The 16,557-nt window shown below is 38.5% G+C and overlaps 1 protein-coding gene across 2 annotated transcripts in view; it reads right to left on the reverse strand.

The window, feature by feature from the left end:
* The window catches only part of TSPAN7 (tetraspanin 7), a 100,938-nt gene that overhangs the window by 23,885 nt on the left and 60,496 nt on the right, over nt 1-16,557 (reverse strand). The window contains exons 2-5 of one of the 2 annotated variants that reach the window (XM_081950058.1): nt 9,688-9,876; nt 7,111-7,185; nt 4,846-4,941; nt 392-547 (exon numbers count right to left, since the gene is read on the reverse strand). In XM_081950058.1, the coding sequence (XP_081806184.1) occupies nt 392-547; nt 4,846-4,941; nt 7,111-7,185; nt 9,688-9,876 (516 nt within the window). The remainder of the gene's footprint in view (nt 1-391; nt 548-4,845; nt 4,942-7,110; nt 7,186-9,687; nt 9,877-16,557) is intronic. The other variant, XM_081950059.1, reaches the window with a different exon arrangement.

A 16,557-nucleotide genomic window follows, 5' to 3' on the forward strand; every position in this document is an offset into this window, starting at 1 on the left:
CAGCTCCATTAAGTCTCCCCAACTTTATGCCAAATTAAGGGATTACAGAGTTGTAAAAAGAAAGGATTTTTAAAAAGTTTATAGCCATAATAGATAAGGAAGTTAGTTCAGAAATCACTGAGAAAGTTTTTTAATGGGGCCATATGGAAAACATTTTTCCTGTTAATAGCTAGAAAACATCACCACCATGATAAGAGCATTAGCAATCTGCCAGAAACATGTTTTGGTACATTTATTTAATTTATTTACTTAATTTACTTTTGCTATTACTCAATAATCAATAGCCAAAGACAGGATCACAAAATAGTGGGCATAACAGAGGGATAAGAGAAATACATCTATATATGTATGCATTAAATATTTTATTCTGAAAGCCTGAAATGAACCATACCTTCTGGTTTATTTTAGTGGGAGCAATTGTCATGTTACGCAGGTCCATAGAATTACAGTCACTTGCATTCATACAACAACTTGGGGGAATTCCATGTTCACTAAAATAAGGGCTAGTATTCCAGTTGGTGTAGTTCTGGACACCACAACAACTCAGCTAATAAGGATGAGAAAAAGGAAGGAAAAATTGTTACAAAACTGGCAAAGATTTTATGCATTTGATTTCAAAACATTCCAAACAAATAAAGATAGAGAAAAGAAATCTTTCTGAAAACATAATCAAGGGAATATTATTATAGTAAGACCTGTGGTAGCACAGTAGTTAGGATGCAGTATTGCAGGCTATTTCTGCTGACTGCTGGCTGCCTGCAATTTGGCAGTTCGAATCTCACTAGGCTCAAGTTTGATTCAGCCTTTCGTCCTTCTGAGGTCAACAAAATGAGGACCCAGATTGTTGTGGGCAATATACTGACTCTGTAAACTGCTTAAAGAGGGCTGTAAAGCACTGTGAAGCGATATATAAATAAGCTGTGGGAAGTGCCCTCTATAAAACATTTTGTATGTTTGCTTCGTATGCAGTGGATGTTGTCAATTTATAGTTTCTAACAACTTTTTCCACTTGTTAAATTCTATAGAAGACCCAAAATTTTTAGCCTATACTATCATGATTTCTTTTACTTGTTCTTCTTCCATTTTAATAGTCAATAAATAATTATAGACTTTTTAATCAGTTTCTCCTCCGGTCCTATTATGACTTGATCCAATTTTGTTGGTTCTTTATAAAAACCATATGTTTTAACATTTTTATAATATCTAGATTGTATCTGTAGATGTGGTCACCATGCTAAATTTATCCCTTGGCTACTCAATTCCTGTTTGTTTTTCAATTCCCGCTTCTCATTTAAAATATCTTTGTATCTTACAATTTTCCCCATATCCATAACATTTGGGTTCATTAGTGCCTCCATCGTGGAAAGCCAGATTGGTATTTTCAAATAGTGTTTTTCCTTTATTTTTGCCCATACTGAAGGCAGAGGGTTTCTAATGTAATGTCCTTGAAAGTATTTATGTGTTTTGTATTTCTTGTACCATAGAAAGGCATGCCATCCCAGTTGTAAGTCATGTCCCTCTAGTACAAGTAATCATCTATGTCTCAGAGATATCCATTCCTTCAAGGGCAGCTACTTGATAGTATAATTCCCTATTTGGCAACCCAAAACCTCCTCTATTGGTAGATTCTTGCATTAATTTCAGCCTAATTCTTGCCTTTCTACCTTGCCATATAAATTTGGTTACCATTCTATTCAGTTCCTCACATTATTTTCTTTCTAGCTTTATTGGAGTTGTTTGGAACAGGTATGACAGTCTCGGTAAGATATTCATTTTGATAGCAGCTATTCTTCCTAAAACATGATAATTGCATGTTTTCCCACTTTTCCAGATCCACTTTGATTTGCTGTGTTAATTTTTAAGTAATTGTCTTCTTTTCTTTATTAGTTTAGATCCCATTTCTTGCGGTTCCTCTAGGATAAAAACCAAATCTTGGAAAGTTTGTAGTTTGTATTTTTCCTTTTTTTATCTCCATGCCTTTTATTTCTATATCTTGATGAATGATTCTATTTAACACTTTCAGAGTCAGAATAAATAATAAGGGGGACAATGGGCATCCTTGTCTTGTGTCTCTTTTACTATTAATATTTTCTATTATGTTCCCATTCACAAACACTTTTGCTGTCTGTTTAGTGTATATTTCCTTGAGCATATTGATAAATTTCACCCCAAATTCCATATTTTTTCGCTTCAGTATCATCACCAGTTTACATTGTTAAATGCTTTCTGCGTGTTTAGAAATATCAGAGTCATTTGTTTTTCGGGATGTGCTTCATAATATTCCAATGTGTTCAAAATTCATGTTGTTTTTAATTTGTCTATTCAGCAGGAAACCATTCTGGTCTACATGTATTCCTGACTCCTTCAGGAATCTTTTCAATCTTTCAGCTATTATTGATGAATAGATTTTATAGTCCACATTTAGAAGTGCGATAGGTCTATAATTTTTAAATTGTGATGTCTGCATCTTCTTTTGGTATGAGGGTGATGGATCTTCTTTTGGTATGAGGATCCTTCCATCCAGGTTTTGATATTTTAGGTTCTAACAAGACTTCATTGTAAACTTCCAGCAGTAATAGTCCCAAGGAATCTTGAGTTGTTTATAGAATACTGCCGGTAGGTTGTCTGGTCCTGGTGTTTTCTTATTCTTCTGTCTCTTAATTGCCTCTTTTAATTCAAAAATTATTATCCTTTCATTTAATGTAGATCTTATTTCTTCAGGGACTTTAGGTAACCTGGCCTCTTCTAGGTATCATTTTATTTTATCCTCCGATAGTTCCTCTTGGTCCTACAGATTTTCATAGTAGTTCTGAATTATTTTTATTTTGCTGCCATTTTGATGTTGTAATGTACCTTTCTTGTCTATCAAGCTTTTTATCTGTTTTTTCTTTTTCTTTTTTTAATTTATATGCCAACCATCTTTCTGACATTGGCATTTTTGAAAAAGTTTTGTTTTATACTCTTTAATTTAATTTAATTTAATTTATTAAACTTCTAGACCGCCCCCTCTCCCCGAAGGGACTCGGGGCGGTGTACAGGTACAAATTTAAAAACCATACACTCGAGACATACATAACTAAAATTGAATTAAATAACCCCTGTACAAATTTATACAAATTAAAAACTTAGACCTTAAAACCAAATCATAAAATTTAAAAATACAAACTGAGGTGGGAAAGCTGGAATTAGGCCAGGCCGGCTAGGTGAAACAGGTGGGTTTTGAGTTTCCGGCGGAAGGAGCGGAGGTCCGTAGTCGTTCTAATGTCAGGGGGAAGGTCATTCCAGAGGGTCGGGCCCATCACAGAGCCTCTTAATTTTGTGTGCTAATTCTTCTTTTTCGGGTAGGGTCAGTTTGTGTTTTATTCTTTCCATTTGGTTTTTGAGTTTCTTTTCTTGTGGCTTTTTCTGCAATTCCAGTTCTACTGGACTTGCAGTTCTATGAATCTGTTGTACTCTCCCTCCAAAGTTTTTTGGTGTTGCTTCTTTTCTCTATTTTTCCTTCCTATATAAGAAATAGCTAGCTCTCGGATATATGCCTTTGCTATGTCCCATACGTTTTGTAATGAGGTCTCTTCCTTTCTATTTTCTTTGAAGTGGAATGTCATTTCTTTTTCTATTGTTTGTATGAATTCCTTGTCTTTTAGTATGGATTGATTCAACATCCATCTCACTTTTTTCTTATATTCTTTCCATTTAATCCTGATATATTTGGTTCTATTTCTATTTCCTGTATATTAATACTTAGTTCTAGTGTCATCCATGCCATGTCTATCCTTGACCAGGAATGATGGCTATTTGAGTAGTATGTATATTTGTTTTTCTCCAGATTTCTTTCTCTCCATATGTCTGAAATATTCATTTCCTCCACCAGTTTAAAGAAAGACTTTGGTAGGGCTTTCCTTGCCTTTTTATTTATTTTACTGCTTCTGTAATCTAGCTTTACATCTGTGATTGCATTGAAGTCTCCTATTAGACAAATGTTTTCATAATCCAGTTCTGCAATTTTCTTCTGGAGTTTCCCATAAAAATTATTTTGCTGCTTGTTTGCATATATTACTGTCAAGAGTATCTGTTTGTGGTTTATTGTTACTTCCACCATTAATATTCTCCCTTCTTCATCTGCATATATAGATTTGGCTTTTATTGTTCCTTTGCTGTATAAGACCACCCCCCATTTCTTTTGTTGGCCAGCGAGAAATATAGCTTCCCAATTTTGGGGTACTCGAAGAGTTTATTATAGTGTCTTTTGATGTGTACTTCTTGTAAGCAAATTATATGTAGGTCCATTTTTTGCAACTTCGTGGAGAGTTTTCTAAAGCAAGTACCCAGAAGAGTTAGAGACCTGCAGAAACAATATCAATTTCTGACAGGAGAGTTGATCAAACACCAAGTAAACTTTAGATGGCTGATACCAGAGGGAATTTTGGTTACCTGGAATGATAGAAGACACAGACTGGGCTCTCTAAATAGCACATACGAATTCTACAACTATTACTTTAATTTACAGGAGCAACAAAAAAAGAAGAGAGGAAGGAGAAAATAGAAGACAAGAGGAATTAATGATAGATGAAACTATGACTAAACAACAAGAAGGAAGTGAAGTGAACAAGAGACGAGGAGAACGAGAAGGAGGAAGAACAAAGGAGCAGAGAGAAACAAGAACAACTAGAATGGCAAAACCCACTTACAAGTGACATAATAAAAGAAGAAGCAAACCTACTATCAATTAACATAAATTGATTAAATTCTCCCATGAAGAGGATAAGACTCTTTACGCTTTACAACAACTACACCTTTATACTGCAATCCAAACACTGATTTTCAGTTCAGCAGCTCTAAACTTACACTCTGTTGTACATCATCCACTGCACGGCTCTTCTCATCATTTCCATTGTAATTCTCGATGGCTTCAGTGTATGTCCTAAGGAAAGTGTCCTTGATCTAAAAGGAAATTGAGACAATGGGATAAACTGCATGAAGCAACAGTCCAATTAACTTTTCAGTGAGTTTTCTCCTGCCCAGCCTCAATAGGGAGGAAATATAATTTTTAGATGAAAAGTCAAAAATATATTTCTCATGTCATTCCTCTCGAAAAAACATTAAAGATTAATGGAAGAGATCACTGAACATTCAATACTTTCCTATTTTGGTGCAATCACAGAGAAATAAAAATTAAATATCACATTTGATACTATGAGAGCCAAAATCCTGACTGATAAAGGGAGAAGCAATTATTTAAAAAGAATGAGGCTGCCATGTCTTAAAAAAACCCAGCAGATCTACCCTCCTCTTCTTTGACCTCTTCACTATGATGGCATGAAAAAGAATATTCCTGTCCTGATTGATGATATAGAGAAGCCCTTTATGAAAATCAGAATTCTTGTGTGGTAACCCTAACCATTTTTCCCTAATAAATGTTACAGCTTCTAAGATACTTGTTCTTTGTATTAATCATTTCCAGTCCTGCAAGGGCCAAGAAGTCAGGAATGGAATAGAGTGAAGAGGAGAGGACTATGTTAGAAATTAAAATATAGAAATATTAAAATATTTATTTATTTGACTTCAAGGATTTCCTAAAAGACCATACTTTGAGAACTGTTGCTCTAAGTTTCTTAGAGAAACTGAGAAGTTTTCTGGAAAATACTGATTATTAGCCTGGAAGGGTATATATTTGTGCCAAGAACAGAATCTTACTTTCTGAGTGTTCTTTGTGTTTCTGTGTTAACCTAGGAGAAGACTTGATTGTTTTAAAGAACTGCAGATTTTATACTCCCACATGTTTCAAAATACCTTTTCTGGATATTCAGTCCTTCAAATCTGAAAATGCCAGTGGTTGGTTCTTTAACTGCTTCTAAAAAGCAAACATTTCAGGAACCAAACAAAAATGTTGGGTCTTTTTAGAAGCATAAAGCATATTCTACATTAGTTTTAACTGTTATTTTCTAATTAGAAATGATAATGTGTTTCTAAACAGAAATCCCAGGTCCTATATCACTAAAGCATTCCTTAATTTGACATAACATTTAAAGAAAATAGAAAGAAAACCAAAACAGGTTTTCAGGACCAACAATAGCTTTTCAGATTCCCACCTTTATTATAATCAGATCATTTTGTCAAATAGTCTTCATTCAGCTTATGAAAAATATCCCACAATATATATAGAATGGTGCAAGACACATCTGTCTTGGACTAAAATTACCTACTAATTTCATCAATCTAAATAAATTTTATTCCTATTTCTAGGTATATTGTTTTTATAGAATGCAGGAAATAAATTATTATAGTGTAGGAAAGAAATACAATTTTCAAACCAGCAACAGAACTATTTTAGTTACTGAATTTTTCGGAGCATAAGACGCACCAGAGTATAAGACGCACCAAGGTTTTGAAGAGGCAAATAAAAAAAAAGTTTTTGCACTCTGCCAATCTCCCAAAAACAGCCCGTTTTTCGTGAAAACACCCCCATTTTTTTTTCAAAAAAGGGCATGAATAGCCCTTAGGAGGCTTGTAGTGTGCTCCGGGGGGGAGGGGGAACAAGCAAAAAATGCCCCATTTTTTGCAAAAACAGGCCCTTTTTTTGGCAAAAAAGAGGGCATGGATAGCCTTTAGGAAGCTTATAGAGTGCTCCTGGGGGCTGTGGCAAAATTGAGCAAAAAACTGCCTATTGTTTGCTAATTTCTGCCCTCCCCAGCCCACAGGAGCTCTCTGAAAGCCTCCTAAAAGCTATGCACGGCCATTTTGGTGAAGGGGCGGTGTTTTGGGAGGCAAAAAATGCTGTATTCAGTGTATAAGACAAACCGATTTTCAGCCTCTTTTTGAGAAAAAAAGGTGTATCTTATACTCTGAAAAATACAGTAGGTCTTGCAAATCCACTCTGAGTTACATAAATACCTGTTCAGTGGAAGTAGCAGAAGAAAATCTATGCAATGAAGAAAGAAAGAAATTTAACTAAGACCAGTATATAATAGCAAAAGCCTGTACATCCTTTACCAATTGAAGAAACACCCAGAATGTACAGAGTTGTTGAATTTATTTAAATTATAAAACCCAGTATCCTAAAAAGTTTCAGCCTTTGTTGTCATCAACTACTAACAAGGAAGTTAGACTCACCTCATGACGAAATACAAATCCTGAAATGCCAGCCACTAACTCAGCCAGGAAGACCAGAGATAGAAACATAGCATACTAAAAAAGGAGAGAGAGAGAAAAAGAGAGGGGGGAGAGAGAGAAGAAACATCCACAGGTATAGAAAAGATTACTCACACTGAAAAGTGTTTCACCCTGCGGGGAAAAACAGTACTTCTAATATGCTGTTCTTATTTCCCCTTTGAAACCTTAGGTGTACACAATCAGCACCATATGAAAAGGTAGCAAACTAGGATCCCTCAGGGTATGAGGCTACCATTTTTTCTTAAGTTTACTCATTCAGTTGCAAGAAACTAAAAACAGATATGAGAAACCTGGGGGGGGGGGAGGGATCCGTCCTCCGAGTCTTTTTAAAGAACTGCAACAAGGATATTATATCTGGTAAAAGAAAGGTATTCATGTGATGGGATGTGCCTCCTACTCAACAGAAAGACTTTTCTAGGATCCTTTATGTATTATTGCTGAAAAAAATTGCTGAGAAAATCAGCATGTTAATGAAGAAGGTGCACGGCTGCTTCCCTGGGGTTGCCTTTTTCACAAAAGAAAGGAAAAGGGCTGGTGAAATGATACTTTCTTTCTTGAAGAAATAAACTGTTCAGTAATGTTGACACTGGTGGATTTATTATTTTTTTCCTGCTGGGCTAACCAACCATTAAAATACTGGAAATGGAATGGAATGGCAGCATGTTGAACTGCTTAGTCAAGAAGAGAAAGTAGTTCTAACATTTCTGGGCTAGTCTAGAGCCAACTAAGAAGCTACTGATAACTCAGTCCTCCTATGCCTATCCCAGTCCCTTTCAAAGTTATGGGACTCCGTGTATGTATCCAAAAAGCATTGCAATAGTGTAGTCATATAAGTTGTTAATTTCAAATTTCACAAGAAGATTGTGAGATCATAGCTTGGATACAGTCAAGTCAAGGAATGAAAGCAATTCTTTCTCTTATTCTGCATTCATTCTGGTCATATGAATAGATGCCTAAATGTGCAATGTTAATGCATACTAATAAATAAAAATATTATACAGAAATACAAAATCTGTGACATTCCAGTATGTGCTGGACTCTTGTTTTCTAACCTATGACTATTGGGTTGGGGACAAATTTTTCTGATTTCGATGTATGGGATTTGGCTCAGCGTTCATTCCTTATGGAATTTAAAAGCAGGTCTCCTCACCTTCTATAAAAAGGCAAGGGCAACGAACAACTGCCACTTGCCTAACATTAACAATACTGCCATCTGGGTATTTTATTACTTCGTTATTTCTGAAGTCTTTATTGTTCTACGCTATATTTCTAACTGATATTTAATTCTTGTGAAGAATGTTTCTTCCAAACTTCTAAACACGCACACATACACACATACATACATATATGTACAATGGGACATACAAGAGTCTCATCAACTCTTGAGGGTCAATATTGACCACTTCGGTGAGCCTGATCTAGGAAGAGGATACAGTATTTAAGGAATCATGATTTAAGCGGGGTTTTCAATTGCACAGAAAACTATCTGGCTTGAACAATTGGGCAAAAAACAAATCCTGAATTAAATACTTACTTTTATTCAAAAGCACTTAAAAATTAGAGGTATATATTTTGGATGGCTAAAACCATAGTTCCATTACAAATCAGTGGTATCTGCCTTCCATGTGGCTGCAGTCTCCAAGGTCCCATAGAGGAAACTTGACCAGGGATTTCTGCAGTGTTTCCTCCAGCAACAGCTACCAGCTGGCTCTGATTCTCAGTTCATTCAAGGAGGCTAGTTGGGAGTTGCTGCCAGAGAAAACTCTGCCAACATGCACTTATTGATCTCTGTTGACTTCAGGACTGCAGCCAAACCATTTATTATCAAAGTAAGCTGCTATCACAATGACATGGATTTGGATATGCCTGTAGTATTCTTCCATTCCCCTTCTCCCACCAAGATTCATATTAATTACTTTTTCCCATAACTGTGATGGAAAACCTATATAAAAATGTATAGAGGGACTATAACTATACATATAGTACAACTATAATTGGGATCAGAATTTCTGCCACTAAGTGATGCAGTTATTAAGTGAATCACACTCAATATTATGACATTTTTGCCATGGTCATTAAGTGAATTCAGCTTCCCCTATTGACTTCCCTTACTGAAAGCCAGCTGGGAAGGTGGCAAATAGCAATCATGTGACCGTGGGACACTAAAACCTTATATATGTATGATGGTTGCCAAATGCCTGAATTTTCATCATCTCATCATGAGATTAACACCTTTCTTTTCAAATCAAGAAATTTGTTGGGTTATATATTAATAATAAATATGCACATTATAAAAAGACGTTGAACTGTGAATTTCATATTTACCGGTAGGTATAGTTTTTCAAAAATATTATTATTTTTTCTAGCTTGGCATGGTATTTGAGGCATTTCAGAAAATGATATATGACAAAATTATACAAATAAAGTGATCTATAGTCTCATGTTTTTCACAGGTGTATGCCTACATGTGTACCTGAACCTTCAGCTTTCTAGAATGACATTATTTAACCTCCTCACCAGTTTCAGCATCCATGGGCTTCCTCGACATGTTGCAAAGCAGCCAAACAGTCCAAAAACAATGATTGTGGTACCCGTCCCGATGAGAACATATGGAGCATTAGTGGAGTTTTCAGCAATAAGTGAGATATAAGTGCCTAAAGTCAACTTCCCCCAAACACCAACAGCAAGAAGGATAACACCAGTTATCTGGAAAATATGAAGCAGGAAAAGAGAGGCTTGGTTAGATTTTATAAGGGTAGCATATGATCTTACTGACAACATAATTTTTTTCAAAGGTACAGAATAACTGATCAGAGAAAAAATACAAAAGTATTTATTAGGCTAATTAGGAAGAAACAATGTCACAAATCAAAGCTCCAGAACAGTAAATCAGCAGTCTACACAGATAATTTTACTGGCAAAAGTATCCCATATACTCAGGGGATTAGCATGCTAATTGTTTTCCTCAAGCTTTTTCTGTCAACTACTAAAAAAAACTGCATGCATTTGTTTTATTTTATCTTCATATTAAGTTCTGGTTTGAATCTCAAATATGAAAATGTTCTCAATTAGTCAACTTCTTTCCACAGCTTTTCCAGATTTCCCAGCCAGCATGATCCCAAAAGAAAAGCACCAACTTGGGAAAGACAAATCCAGATTTCCGTATTCACAAGAAAAGATCAAGCACTGACTCTTCCTTAGGAAAAATGTAAGATGTAAATTGTTGATGTTCTCAATCTGTCTTTATGCTACATATTGTTAAAAAAATATATAGCCTGCACACATTCCATTTATAATAATCCAGCATATGGTGAAATCAAGATGTCCTTTGCTGACATCTAGTGGATACTGTAAAATATATCATTTGCATATGTGGATATTCTTTTGCACATGGGATTACCGTATTTTTCGCCCTATAAGACGCTCCGGAATATAAGACGCACCCAATTTTAAAGGAGGAAAATCTAGAAAAAAAAGATTCTGAACCAAATACTGTAGTAAAATATTTTATATCAACTGTATAAAGTTAACAGCAGTTTAAGAACAATTTTATGTCAACCATGTAACATATTAAGAACTATCTTTACTCTCATTAACAGTCAGTAAAGACAGTAAACAGTGAAAGTAACAAAAATAAGGCTGTAATGTTTTTATTCGAACCCCAAGAATTCCTCTTCTTCGCTGCTATCAGAAATGAGGAAGGACAGATCCACACAGTCATTGCCATCACTTTCTTCCTCACTGGTGTTTGCCTGCCCCATTTTTAGATGACCCAGGTGGCTACATTCGGCATATAAGACGCACCCAGATTTTCACCCTCTTTTTTGGAGTAAAAAAGTGAGTCTTATAGGGCAAAAAATACATATCTAAAAACCACAGGTTTGTGGGGCAGTTTAAGAAAAAAAATGATTATATAGAACAGAATTACCACTTCTGGTGGTTGTATTGACAGAACACTAACTTCTGAAAAAGTTGCCCCTAAAATCTAGTCCTCTGTTGTTTCTCACTAGTTACAGTGGCCACCCAAAAATCACTGAAATACAGGTAGTCTTCATTTAACAATTGTAGTTGGGTCCAATAAATCAAGTGGTCACTACATGAAAACGCGACTGTGCTTATGTATTACTTCAGTTTTCTTTTGCTTTACAAGTCTGTGAAAATAGTAAATGCAAGGAGTTGCAAATGTCTATGGAGATTCTGAGTCATCCAGGTCATGGTTGTCCCAAAGGTGCTTTTTCAAGGGGCAACTGGACTTTCTGTTTTTTCTTTGAAGATGTTTCACTTCTCATCCAAGAAGCTTCTTCAGCTCTAACTGGATGGTGGGTTTATACTCCTTGTACACAGATGGTCATTTTCATTCTTTTAGCGAGTCATTAAGGTTACCTGGAGGTTGATCTGTGTCATCAGGGTCACCTGGGTGGTGCAAATGGGTTTGGAGCCTTTTTGGAACTGTTGAAAGGACTGTCTCTTAGCCTGGAGATAGATGATGTTGTATTCCTCCCCCTCTATTTAGAGAGGGCTGTTCAATTTTGACATAGATGGTCTCTTTGACCCCTCTTTCAAACCAGCTATCCTCTTTGTCCAAAATGTGGACTTTGCTGTCTTCAAAAGAGTGGCCTTTGTCTTTTTAAAAAAATATATTTTTATTGTTTTTACATTTAAAACAGTGCAGTACCACAAAATCGAAGTGACCATACTATCACATTATATACAAATAATCTCATCCATTAACTATTAGCCTACTTAATACATTATCTATCCTTCTATCCAATCACGTTATTTACAGTTTGTTCCACTCTTGTCACCTTGTCTTATACCAGCGATGGCGAACCTTTTTTGGCTCACGTGCCACAAGTGGGGAAAGCGCAAGGGGGTCGTGTGCGGGCGTGCCTCACCCATAATGCAATGCGTGACCCCCCAGTGGGCATGCGCGCACAACAGGCACGACCCGCCCCTTTTTACATGCTTTTTTCACCCTCACCAGGCTCCAGAGGCTTTATAGGAGCCTGGGGAGGGCGAAAAGAGCCTCCCCAGCCCCCCCCGGAGGCCCTCTGGAGGCTTCAGGGACCGTCCGGAGGCTTCCCTGACGTCTTCGGAGTGTTTAAAACGACCCCCCGAGCAAACCGGAAGTCACTTCCAGTTGACGAGGGCGAAAAAATGGCTTTTAAAGACGGTGAACTCAGCTGGCCAGCGTGCGCATGCGCGCTGGCCAGCTGACAGGGCAGCGTCTCGCGTGCCCTCACAAATGGCTCCGCGTGCCACCTGTGGCACGCGTGCCATAGGTTCGCCATCACTGTCTTATACCAATAATAAAATCTGTTCCAGACTTCAAAGTATTCCGATTCCCCTTTATTTTTTAGTTCAAGAGTGAGCCTATCTGCTTCCGCACAGGCCAAAATTTTCCTAACTATATTTAACTCTGCTGGTGTATTTTCTTTTTTCCAATACTGTGCATGTTATATGTGCCGCAGTTAGTACATGTATAATCACTGTATTTTTGGAGTATAAGACACACTTTTTTTCCTCAAAAAAAGAGGCTGAAAAGCTGGGTGTGTCTTATACACTGAATACAGCATTTTTTGCCATTTTTTGGAGAGCCATGCTGGGGGGAGATGCTATCTGTAGAACATCTTATACAGATTTTCTTTATACGCAGCATAACAATGAGAACCCAAATCAACTAGAGCTATAAATCCTGTATATAAAGTATAAACATGGAGGAAAAAAATGATTACAATCAATATAAATGGACTTAACTCAGCAATTAAAAGAAGGAAAATATTCCATAAATTAGAAAAACTACCGTATATACTTGAGTATAAGCCGAATTTTTCAGGCCACTTTTTGGGCTGAAAAATCCACTTCGGCTTATACTCCAGTGAACCAAAAAAAAAAAAAAGAACACCGAGGCTTCGGTGCTTCCGGGATCGCTCCCACCCCCTCCGCCACCTTCCTACTGGCTCCCACGGCCTCATGGCTCCTCAAAAGCACGGCGAAGAAGGAGGGGGCAGGGGTAACACACCCTTCCCTCCACGCTGCTGGCGCCCTTGCTTTATTTGAGTGCATCGCTGCTGCTTTCCTTTCTCGTCCCCACTTATGCCATTCTGAGTCCTCGCTTTCCTTGCCCTGTGCGCGTTTTGTATTTTACGCCCGCCGCTGCAACGCCACCGCGTCCTCCCGCTCCGCCTGGAGCGCCCCGGGAAGCCGGCGGCGCTGCGCTCCGTCTGCCTGCCGCTGCAACGCCACCGCGTCCTCCCACTCTGCCTGGAGCGCCCCGGGAAGCCGGCAGCGCTGCGCTCCGTCTGCCCGCCGCTGCAACGCCACCGCGTCCTCCCGCTCCGCCTGGAGCGCCCCGGGAAGCCGGTGGCGCTGCGCTCCGTCTGCCCGCCGCTGCAACGCCACCGCGTCCTCCCGCTCCGCCTGGTCCTTTTCCCTCTCCATGCTGGCCTCCTGCCTTCCTCCCGAGGAGGAGCTTGAAGGGCAGCGGGAAAAGGCTCGACTGAAGGGAAGCAGGTGCCGCGGGGGTGGGAGGCGCACCGGGGGCTTCGGGAAGGCGCCGGCTTCCCGGGGTGCTCTAGGCAGAGCGGGAGGACGCGGTGGCGTTGCAGCGGCGGGCAGACGGAGCGCAGCGCCACCGGCTTCCCGGGGCGCTCCAGGTGGAGCGGGAGGACGCGGTGGCGTTGCAGCGGCGGGCAGACGGAGCGCAGCGCCGCCGGCTTCCCGGGGCGCTCCAGGTGGAGCGGGAGGACGCGGTGGCGTTGCAGCTGCGGGCAGACGGAGCGCAGCGCCGCCGGCTTCCCGGGGCACTCCAGGCGGAGCGGGAGGACGCGGTGGCGTTGCAACGGCGGGCGTAAAATACAAAACGCGCACAGGGTAAGGAAAGCGAGGACTCAGAATGGCATAAGTGGGGACAAGAAAGGAAAGCAGCAGCGATGCACTCAAATAAAGCAAGGGCGCCAGCAGCGTGGAGGGAAGGGTGGGGGACACAACTGCCCGGGCTTATCGGTGCTCCCGGGGAAGAAGGAAAGATGGGGCAGGTGAAGAGGGATCTACCTCCTTCTTCTTCTGGCTTCCCCCGAACTGGAAACAAAGGAGGAAGAGGAGGCAGCTCCCCGCAGACAGGTGCAGCCTTAAGAGCCGTAGCGATGCCATGGCTTCCCAACAGCGCCCTTCAATACCTCCCGTCTACCTGCTAGCGGCCGTTATCCACGCCACTTTCCCGGCCCGAATTGGGCCGGGCGGCGGCCAATCCAAAAGCAAGCTCCTAGGCAAAGCGTTCTGGGAAATGTAGTCTCCCTCTCGTTATCCCTCAACACGCCGCCTTTCTCCCTTCAAGAGAGAAGAGCTTTTTATTTGATGATCTGTATTACGAGAGGATGCATGAATAGTGAGTGAGCCTCTTTTCCACATGCCTCAATTAAAGCAATTTTATTGTTATCTACCTGTATTTTTATTTTTGAAATTTACCGTGAGCTGCTGCATTTCCCAGCCTCGGCTTATAGTCGAGTCAATAACTTTTTCCAGTTTTTTGGGGTAAAATTAGGGGTCTCGGCTTATACTCGAGTCGGCTTATACTCAAGTATATACGGTAAAATGCGACTTAATCTGCCTACAAGAAGTGCATATTCAAAAGAGACATGAACACCTATTAACACAACCAAAGCTTGGAAAAACATTTACTACACTGGCGAACTGCAAGAAAAGAGGAGTGATCTTCTATATTAAAGATAACATTTCAGCGAAATTAATTTATGCAGATAAAGAGGAAAGAATTTTGATGGTGGAAATTATGGATAAGATTAAAAAAACTCCTAATTGAAATTTATGCTCCTAATGAAAAGCAAGATGAATTTTATAAAAAACTGCACAAAAAAATTTCGGACTTGGACTATGTTGATATTTGTATGATGGGAGACTTTAATGGCATTGTAAATCAGAACATGGACTATAAAACACACAAAACAACAAAGTTAAATAGAAAACTGCGTCTGAAATCCTTCTTTAGGATGATAGATGAAATAAATTTAAAAGACATATGGAGAGAAAGAAATATTACAAAAGAACAATATACTTTTTATTCAAATAGACATTCATTATTTTCCAGAATTGATATGATATGGGTTTCAACAGAATTGATTTGTAATGTACAAGAAATTGAAATTGAAGCAAGCACATGGGCGGATCATAATCCAATTACAATTAAATGGAAAGGCCAAAGGATAAGATCTAGATGGACATTAAATAATATCATATTGAAAGAAAAATATTTTATACAGAAAATGGAAAAAGAATTGGCTTTTCTCTTTACAGAAAATAGAAAAGAAGATACATCAATGCAGAACCTTTGGGATACTATGAAGGCTGTTATCAGAGGCCTGATAATAGACTATACAAGGAAGAGAAACTTAAAGAAAAGACAAACGCATAAAGCTCTAGACAATGACTATTAAAAACTTGAAAAAGAGTTACAGAGATCGCCACAAAAAAAAAGATGTTAAAATAAAAATGGATATAATCAAACATAAAATAGATCTACTGGAAAAGGAAGAACTGGCACAAAAATCAAAGGCATTAAACAGAATTACTTTGAAAATGCAAATAAACCAGGCAGATGGTTGGCATATAAATTGAAAAAAGAGAGAGGGGCAAAGAAAATATTCCAATTAAGAGACGAGCAAGTATAAATTCATTATGGAAATGCTGAGAAAAAGAAAATTATACAAGACTACTCTGCTAAGCTGCATCAACAAGAGAAAATGGAAGAGGGGGGGGGAGTTAAAAATATTTACAGGATGCTAATCTTCCCCAGATACCAGATGAAACTAGAATAATGTTGGAAAGTAAAATAACAATGATGGAGCTAATGGAAGCACTCAAAAAAAACAAAATAATGGAAAAGCCCCAGGTCCAGATGGATTGCCAGTGGAATTTTACAAAACATTTGAAGAAATCTTGTCTCTCCCTCTTTTAGAAGTTATGAATGAAGTTATATCAGAGAGCAGCATATCTAAATCATGGTCAGAAGCATATATTGTATTGCTACCCAAAGAGGAGACAGATCTAACACAAACCAAGAACTATAGAACAATATCTTTATTAAATTCAGATTACAAGATATTTGCATGTATACTAGCAGAGAGACTCAAAAAGTATTTAAATACTTTATCCACTCTGATCAAAATGGTGTTTCTTTTTTACCAAAGAGACAATTTAAACATAATATGAGAATGATTTTGAATACTTTGGAATACTATAAGGACCATCCTGAAAAACAAATGGCTTTGATGTTTCTTGACGCACAGAAGGCTTTTGACAACGTGAATTGGCAATTCATGTTTTTACAATTGGAACAGATGAATTTTGGTAAGAAATTTATCCAAACCATAC

The sequence above is a fragment of the Natrix helvetica genome (genome assembly GCF_964273705.1).
Source record: "Natrix helvetica genome assembly, chromosome: 4".
Taxonomy (NCBI): Eukaryota; Metazoa; Chordata; class Lepidosauria; order Squamata; family Natricidae; genus Natrix; species Natrix helvetica.